The sequence below is a fragment of the Equus przewalskii genome, chromosome 30 (assembly GCF_037783145.1).
Source record: "Equus przewalskii isolate Varuska chromosome 30, EquPr2, whole genome shotgun sequence".
Classification (NCBI taxonomy): domain Eukaryota; kingdom Metazoa; phylum Chordata; class Mammalia; order Perissodactyla; family Equidae; genus Equus; species Equus przewalskii.
In genome coordinates, this window is record NC_091860.1 from 13,527,689 (window position 1) to 13,536,677 (window position 8,989).

The 8,989-nt window shown below is 49.4% G+C and overlaps 1 protein-coding gene across 1 annotated transcript; it reads left to right on the forward strand.

Annotated features, from left to right (window-relative positions):
* The first annotated feature begins 359 nt into the window (after nucleotides 1-359).
* Nucleotides 360-8,393, forward strand: LOC139080430 (neuronal tyrosine-phosphorylated phosphoinositide-3-kinase adapter 1-like). The gene is made up of 3 exons (XM_070600833.1): nucleotides 360-516; nucleotides 629-5,688; nucleotides 7,947-8,393. Exons 1-2 carry the CDS (start codon nucleotides 360-362, stop codon nucleotides 1,717-1,719), a joined length of 1,248 nt encoding a protein of 415 aa, XP_070456934.1. The 3' UTR covers nucleotides 1,720-5,688; nucleotides 7,947-8,393.
* Nucleotides 8,394-8,989: the final 596 nt, after the last annotated feature.

The following is an 8,989-nucleotide window of genomic DNA, read 5'->3' on the forward strand; positions in this document are numbered from 1 at the left end:
AGTCCCCAGCCCAAACTGCGGGCTTTCCCGAGGCTGGGACGCAATTCCCCGTCTCCTGGAGAGGAACGCGGAATTTGGCAGGGCGCCCGCCTGGCCGCCTGGCATCCCGAGCTGGCCGCCAGCTCTCGGGGGTGGGGACGGGGTGTGTCCCGGGGAACCCGCTGCCGAGGGAAATGCTGGCGCGGCTCTCCACTAGCCAGTGAGGTCCAGGGTCACGCCGAGAGGCCGGAGGGGACTCCAGGAAGCCTCGAGAAGACGGCCCCGGGCCGCGGCCACTTCTCCGCGGGGAAGTGGACACCTACTTTGCGACCCGGCTTGCGCGGAGCCCCCTCCGGGGTCGCGAGCGTGGGGGTGCGTGGATGGCACTCTGCGATGGCGCATCCACAGAGCTGAGGACGTGGAGGGCGAGCAGAGCTGCGGCGCCCGCGCCGGGGCGGGGGCCTGCGGGGCGGTCCTGCCTTCTGGACTGCGACTCGGGGCTGCGGGAGGCCCTGCACCGCTCGGCCGCCCGGCCCAGTCCTCCTACCTCTCCGCTCACTTTGCCGCCCCAGCTTCTCCCCTCCCCCCGCATCCCTGTCCCCTGGCTTCTCTCTGCGACGCCTTTGCCCGAGTAAGAAATTCAGCTGAGCGCAATCGGAACTGTACTCAGGCAGATACAATCGCCGCAGCCCCCGGGGGCGCTCGCATTGGAGAGGCGATGCGGGTGGCGCCCAGGAGGCTGGGTGCGGGGAAGAAGGGGGCGTTCGTTTGCAATTCGCCTCCCCAGGGCGTGAGCTAGGGTGTCCCCTTCTCTCCAGTTGGGGGGCTTGGGTCCGGACAACGAGGCCTGGCTGCCCGGGCGGGCGGGGCGGGGCGCCTGGGGCTCCGCAGCGACACGGTGGGGGCGCGGGCTCTCTGCCCTGCGGCGGCGCCGGGAAACCCCTTCCTCTGCGGCGGGTCCCTGGGGATTCTGGGCGAGGCGAAGGCGACGTGGATTCTCCTCCCCCTCACGCCTGCCTCTCCCACCCTCTTCCCCGAGACCTCGGAGGTGGCCGAGAAGTGGGAAGGGAGGCGAGCACACGGACAGAGAAGGCCTGGGAGCGGGAGATCGCGAGCTGGGGGATTCGGGGTCGGGAAGGGAGCATCAGGGCGCGAAGGAAGGGGCCTTGGGGCGAGGAGGACCCAGATGGAGAGGTGGTGGTGGGGAGAAGCGAGCGAGAGTCCTTTCCCTTCCGAGTGGCGCAGGGGGACCTCTTCCCCGGGGAACCCCCACCCAGCAGCTCCCAGCCTCAAGAACAAAGGGTCTGGGAGGCACGGTCGGGGTCGGGAGCGGAGGTGGAGGGAGGCAGGAAGGCAAGCGGTGGGGGCAGGGGAGGGCGCCTCCCGCATTTCCTCTCGCGGCCCTATGACGGAAAGCTCCCTGCAGCAAACGCCTCACGGAGGCCGCTTCAAATCCGGGAGGGCTCGGGTTCCTTACCTAACGGTTGCCCTCCCTCCCTTCCTCCCCCAGCGTCCCCACCCCCTCCGGGGACCGAGGCCCGGGAGCTGCGAGGCCGGCAGCGGCCGCGGCGCGGGCGGAACCGCGGGGCAGCAGCGCCTCCTGCAGGTGCCGGGCGCCCCCGCAGCCGCCGCGCCGCGCCGACTCTTAAGGTGGAACCAGCCCCGTTCCCCACCCGCGCGTTCGCCTCTCCCGCAACCGTGTTCCACCGGCTGCGAGTCTCCGCGCAGAAGCGGGCCTGACTGTCCAGAACGGTCGGTGTCTGCTGGTCCCTGCTGCTGTCTCCTTAATCCCTTGGCCCTGCTCCCTGCAGGACCTCTCCGGGGATGCCCCGGTATCGATTTCGACAGTTACAGCTGATGATTCCCCGTTGGTTTTAAAGGATGCATAAAGTCACGCGTCAGGGTGGAAAGACCAAAACGGCGTTTTTTTAACCTGAAAGCAAACTTTATTTTCGTTTATTAAAAGCAGAAAGCCAGCAGGAAAGCGTCGCCGAGGGTCTGTCCACGGATCTTTCGGATCCAAGTGTTCGGGATGAGACTGGCCGATCCGGGAATCGCATCCGGCGCCCACACCCCGCAAACTCGTGGGCAGTTGCGGGTGCAAGAGGCCGCGGAGGGGCGACGCGCCCGCAGGAACCCCTCCTTGCGCATCTCCGGCGCCCCAGCTTCAGCCTATTCTCGCCCGGACCCTTGGTTTATTTGGTGAAATCTGGGAACGTGGAGAGGATAGAAGAGCAGTTTTTCTTTCTTTCCTTTTTTCTTTTTAACTAAATGTGCGTGTTAACTCATCGTTTCTTGGATATAAGTGTCCTCAGCGAATTCTGGATTCTTGGGGAAAACCTACGAGCACTGAGCAGGACAGGAACACGCCAACTTTGGTTCCAGTGCCATCTGCAGTAAATTCCTTTGCTTTGCTCTTCCCTCCTCCGTGTCCTGGAGATGGAGGCCCCCGGGGGCTGCCCCAGGACACCAGCACACCCAGGACCTGGAGCCGGAGAGTAGAGCTGAGGGCGGGGAGGGCGCGGGGGAGGGGAGGCGGGCTGCAGGCCCCGGGCGTGGAGTTTACCTGCACCGTGGGAACCTCCCTTCCCCCGGGCGCGCAGCCCTGGCTCCGCCCTGCGGGGCCCCGCCCCAGGGAAGCCGGGGCCGCTGTCGGGCCGCCGCAGGGGAAGCTCGCCTGCGCAGGTGTCGCAGGGTCACACCCGCCCCGGGGGTTGCAAACCGCAAGCGAAAGTCGAGAGGGGCTGGAGCTTTTCCTCTAATCCGTTTTACACTGTGAAAACCGCAAAGCTGTCGCCTAGGCGGCCACTTTTTAATTGGGAGGCAAACAGACGAAACGCCAAAACAAATGCGCAAGCTGACTTTCTTTCCGGATGGTTTTCCTTCTCAACGAAACGCCCGCTCTCTGGTGAAAGGGAGGCCGATCTGCGCTCACGTTTGCTCGCTTCGGGGCCTGGCCTGGGGCGCACGGGAGCCCGCGCCCCCAGCGCGTGGGGCAGATCGGACTGCACCCCTCTCCCGGCGCTTTTCCCCCAGCCTCGGTCGTCCCCCGCGTCCCTCCTCGCCATCCGCTCCATGCACGCCCCATCCCGCAAGCTCCACGCAAGCTTTCTCGCTTGCGCTGCAGAGCAGATGTGGGTGCTTGGGTGTTGGGGGCTCCGAGCGCGTTGAATTGGCTCCGATTCAGATTCCTCCCAGGGCGGGAAGAGTAGGGGTTTGGGCCGCCAATCCCGGGGCTCGGAGACCTCCAAGCTGACCAGAAGAAGCACTTGCAGTCGCGCTTCAAGTCTCGCAGTTTTCCCTGGGGAAAAGCAGAAGTTGGTGGACACACTGCACGGCGCCAGAGCAAACTCTGAACTTACCGCGCGCCCTGCTGGGGTGCTCAGCCCCTCGGGGGAACCCCAGAGAAGCGAGGAGAGCAGGGAGGTGGGGAGGCCGCCCAGGTCAGGCGGGCCGAGTCCCAGGATTGTGGGTGTCCCCCTCCCACGTTGATCTGTTAAGGGTCCTACGTGGAAAATCATTTTTAATCAAACTGTGATGGTGGAGGTACAAAGAGGGAAGGAAGACAAAAGAAAGGAGACCTTATTTAAGAAGGAAAACTAGGAAAAATGGAGTGGTCAAACTGTGGAGAGGGAGGGAAGGAAAGAAGAATGGAGAAGGCTTTCCTTCTTTGTTCTATAAAAGCCCTAGCACTTTCTTTGAAAATCAAAGTACGGAGAGGCTGTCCTTCTTGGAGCATGGTTATGTAAGTGAGAGACACTGCGCGTTAGTTCACCTTTAAAGCATTTGCTGGGTGGAGTAAAGTTTTTAGAAGGTTCTTTCTCGCCCGGCCCCTGTTTGAAGCTCAACTCATTTTGATTTAAAGCAGATTTGAGATAAAAATTTCAGAAGAGAAACTGTGTGTATACATATATGCAGATGCAGCAGAGTTTGTATTCCCTTTAGTTTATTTCTAAGAGGTTCTATAGTAAATTGTATATGATGGCTGGTATATTTTTTTCTAATATTGTATTGTCACCCGAGAGAAGAGTCCAGAGTTATCTTTCTCTCCGCTTCCCTTTAATAAATCTCCTAAGAGAGAGAACTCTCATATGATCGTGGCTCTTTTCCTCTCTTTCTGGTTTGCTATCTTTCCCACACATGAACACACAAACACACAATATACATCAGGCGCAGAATTTGCCCTGATCAGCCTGTAATGTATGATATATAAATTCATGCCCCTGTTTTCAGTTTCCCCTGAAGTTTAGAACACTGTCGAGGGTCTCCTTTTGTTCCTCCCCATGTGTGTGCTTCATCAGGGATGTCTGGTAAACCAACACAACAGTCATCTTTGCTTTGAGTTTGTTTGTGATTAAATGGAAAATAACATTAATAAACGGTTTAAATGGTATTTTTTTATAGCAAAGTATTAACAAGTAATAAAATGAACAGTAGTTGTTCCAAATCTTCAGACTGATGGCTTCCCATTGGCAGTCATATTTTGGCAAAAGTATTTCATATTAATTGAAAATGACTAAAACAGTGCATGCATTCCGTTAAGAGAGGCTAACTCACTGAGCTTTACCTCCAGCAGCTTAAACTATCCAGTTCAAATTACTTAAGTAATTCCTACTGAAGGAGGGGTTGGGAAATCAGGAACTGTGGAATAATTTGTGCTTTTGGTCTTTTCATGAAGCTTTAATTAAATCTGATTTCTGTGAAAACTAAAACTAAAACAATACGATAACCCCTTAAGTGGCCTTGTAGAATAATATGCGATTCTTATAAAAAATGTGTGCCCACTATATTTGGTGAAACTAGATGAATACAAATATAACTATTAAGTTGTTTTTCCAGTGATTTTTCTCTCTCAAATGTTAGACATGTAGGACTCCAGAACATGCACTTTAATGTGTTCTGATAATAAGAAAACCGTTGCTGGTTTTCTCAGAGGAGCACAGCTATCTAGGGGCCATGCCACAATCATTAGATCAACACCGTCTTTCCTGTCACATCATCGTCTACATGAAATTCCATTTTAGGAAATATGCAAGAATATTACATTTGTTTCAGAAGCTTGAAAATACAATAGAATTTGAAGTATTGAAAAATGTGATTCTTAGTTGACGGTATCTTAGAAGTTGCAGGGGTATCTCTTTTTGAGATGACTTTAATAATGACACTTTAATAATGTTGCAAAGTAAGGAAAGATTTCAATAGCAGGCAAGATGTGATGAATGGACACAAGGAACAATGAAGCTATTGACAAAACATGCCAACTTTTAGAATTCTATCTAAATTATTATTTTTCCTTACAGTGCAGAGAAAGACACCCAAGTACATCAATGTTCATCAGATGCAGGGTGATAGAAATGTGAGCGACAATTAATGGACTGTGCTTGTAGTATGATTGTTAGTGTAGGTGTGAGAGTACATGGAGACATTTTTTCCTGCTTAAAAAACGTCTGTGGTCTTCGGCTGAAATAGGGGAAGTTTATAGAAAATTGAGGCCAAGGAAGAGAAGAGGGAAAGAAGGCTGAAAAGAGAATAAAGCAAATTCAGTAATTAAAAAACGATTTGTTTTCTATTTTAGATTTGACTTTCGTCAATTGTTCCTGCCAGCTATTTCGATGAAATAAATGGAATGTCGCTTAACAGGCAGATGCTTTGATACATTTTCTTCTTAAAGGATCTGATTCCTGGCGTCCAAAGGAAACTGGAATTTAAGTTAGTGTTAGAACTTGAATTTGTTCTGCCAGAGTGAAAATTGGTCGCATTAGGCATCAGTCACAGGACTCTTACAGACCTGGCTAAAGCTGTGGATATGTTCTATCCAACTAAGAGACATAATAAAGTCTTAAGTAATGCTAGATGTGCTATGGGAAACCAGCCAGGGGGTTTTAATTTTTTTTAAAATGAAAGTTTCCTGATTTTACAGTCCTCAGAAATCTGGAACAAGTCTAATTAAGGTCATCAGGGCGAGTGAAAGCTTAATGCCTGACCCTTTGGAGATAACATAGTAAGAATAAGTTAAAATGCAAAATGTTCAGTTGTGTGCAATCTTTAGCAAGGATTCATTTCTGGACATTTTTCTGACTCACTTGCCCATACTTCCTTCTCATTGCAGATTTATAGAGCCCTGGGGGAAACCCTTGGAAGAAGTGATATATCAGACAGATATATCCAGAAGCTTAAAAGTTCGTGTCTGACTATATAAATAAAAATCTGAACAATAGCAGCCATAAAAAAGAAAATCAACTGTTCCTTAAATGAACAATTATACCCAATATATTAAGAGGAATGGGAAAAATGTGCACGTTATCCAAAAGTTCACGATTTATTAAATATAGGAGAATTTCAAATAAATTATATTCATAATATACATGTGGACTTATGTATATAAACATAATGACCATTGATAAATTGATTGGAACCCTGGCATGTTCCTCGTATGAAAACTTTTGATAGCTTTCATTAAACAAATCATTGTACATTATAAGAATTTAAAAAGTACTAATGAGAAATAGAATATTAGACTCAATAGAAAAATTAAAATAAATTTAAATTCTCCTTAATTTTTCATAGAACTCTGTTTTTTGTTACTTTTCCTTTTGAGTAGAAAATTTGCCGACTTATTATTTGTGCATGAAGTTCTCCTTCTACATATTTCATTTTACTTACTTGTGAACAAATGTTATTAGCTAAGTTAATAGTACCAAACACAGTAGTCGTAAAATCTCAGAGGTAATGTTTTGATGTGAATAGTAATTCAAATTTAGAAGTATTTATGGATAACTCAGAAAGCTTACTTACTTTAGTTAATTATTTTCTTATTCTGGGCTCATTTTGTTGCCAACAGATTTTTGACTTCTTTTGACTACAGTGACAGGTAGCAACATTTTCAAGACGTGCAAAAATAAATGTTACCTTCAACAATATTTGTAATTTGGGACTTGCACTCAGCCTGTCCGAGTTCTTTAACAAATGGTTCAAAGTAGAAGAAGGAAGTAGTTTGCATTTCTTTTGCTGGTTAAGAAAAAAAATTGAGGAAGATTCCCCCAAATAAATTTAGGTAGTTTTTAGTTCTTACAAAATATCTGTTGGCGGGGCCGGCTCCGTGGCCGAGTGGTTAAGTTCTCGTGCTGCGCTGCCTCGGCCCAGGGTTCGGATCCTGGCGCGGACATGGCACCGCTCGTCAGGCCACATTGAGGCGGCGTCGCACATCCCACAACTAGAAGGACCTGCAACTAAGATATAAAACTATGGGGGGGGGGGGGGGCGGCGGGGAGAGATAAAGCGGAAAAAAAAAACAAGATTGGCAACAGTCGTTAGCCCAGGTGCCAATCTTAGGGAAAAAAAAAAAAATCTGTTGGCTTCAGAAATCCTTGAGCCACGAAAAAGGACCCATTGAAAGTTAGTGCCCACCTGGCTATTTACAGGTACACTTTACCAGAAGCTGCGCAGCAGAGCCCAGCTCTGCCTGGGTTTCTCCCCTCCCAGATCCAGAGGAGATTGCTTCGCCCTGGGGGAGCCTAGCTTTTCCCAACAAGGGTGGAAAAAAATGCAGTAGGCGGTTTCAAGCGTGTTGCCCCTGACAGCTTGTCTCAGGGGACTTAATATTCTAGGTGGCAATTGGCCAAAATAGTAGGAGACTTAGGTGACTGCCAAGCTCCGGTAGTGATGAAAGTGCTGCCATAACTCTCTAGAAAGCAGAAGGAAGATTTTTACATTAAAGGAAACTAGAAATGGAATGGCCAGTGGGGACGGAGAACCGCTCCTGGTGTGTGTGTATGTGTAGGCGGAAGGATAAACATTTGTAGATTTTTATAACCATCTTATAATAAAGTTATTGGAGAATTGATTTTGTAAAAAATCTTACAGCAAAGCTAGCTGGGAATAGCTTTGTTTATGTGAATATTGCTTTCCTTCATGCTTTAGAAATTGGAATTATATTATTATCAATACTTAACGTTTGTCTGTTCTAGGAAAATAACAGAATGCGGAATCTCAACAGTTGTTTTAATGGCGGCTAGTTCGTCCCGTTCCAGAAGGCACAATCCTTCGCCATGGGACTTTGCTGCTCCCATCCAGACGTGGAATCTCTTCTCCACCCCCTGTAATGCGGGCTGGCCTTTGTGACTGACTTTGACAAATTTGATATAGTGGAACTGATGTTTTCTAGTTCTGGAATTGAGGCCTCAAGAAGCTTTGTGGCTGCCACCTTTGTCCTCTTGGAACGCCATGCCACGCAGAAGCCCGGGATGAAAGGTCAGGAGGAAGACGGAGGGACGCAGCTGTCTCTGCTGTTCGCTGAGTCCAGCTCCCCGCACCCCACTGAATGCTGTCACACACATGAGCCCAGGCAAAGTTGGCACAAAAAGCACACAGCCAACAGAGTCATGAAAAATAAAAAAAAATCCTTGCTGTTTTAAGCCAGTAAGCTTTGAGGTGGTTTGTTATATAGCAATAGTAACCATACTTGTCTTGTTATCTGCAATTATTTCAATTGTATAAAATTGAGAGAGAATTTGTTGATATGTCAGGTGTCTAAATTGTGATCAAATCAAAGAGCTCTCAGTTTTTTGGTTTTTTTTTTTTTTTTTTTTTGAGTAAGATTAGCCCTGAGCTAACATCTGCTGCCAATCCTCCCCTTTTTGCCGAGGAAGACTGGCCCTGAGCTAAAATCTGTGCCCATCTTCCTCTACTTTATATGTGGGATGCCTACCACAGCATGGCTTGCCAAGTGGTGCCGTGTGTGCACCTGGGATCCGAACCGGCGAACCCCAGACCGCCAAAGCAAATGTCGGAACTTAACCGCTGCGCCACTGGACCGCCCCGAGCTCTCACTATTTTAAGAGCCTGAGTTAGCATATGTGAAGCCACCACGGGGGCCCAAGGTTACTATGTGTGATTGTTATCATGATGTTGATCCCTGAGGTTGGTGAGATTTAAGAAAGTCACATTATTTTATATCATCCCTACGGCAACGCAGTGAAGCAGGCAGGGTGGTTATTATGTTCATTTTGAA

Bases quoted from the DNA above. Each gene is read 5' to 3' on its own strand.
- LOC139080430 (XM_070600833.1), top strand. From the start codon at position 360: ATGGCACTCTGCGATGGCGCATCCACAGAGCTGAGGACGTGGAGGGCG. The intron at 517-628 runs GTCCTCCTACCT...AATTCAGCTGAG, and splicing joins CCGCTCGGCCGCCCGGCCCA to CGCAATCGGAACTGTACTCA.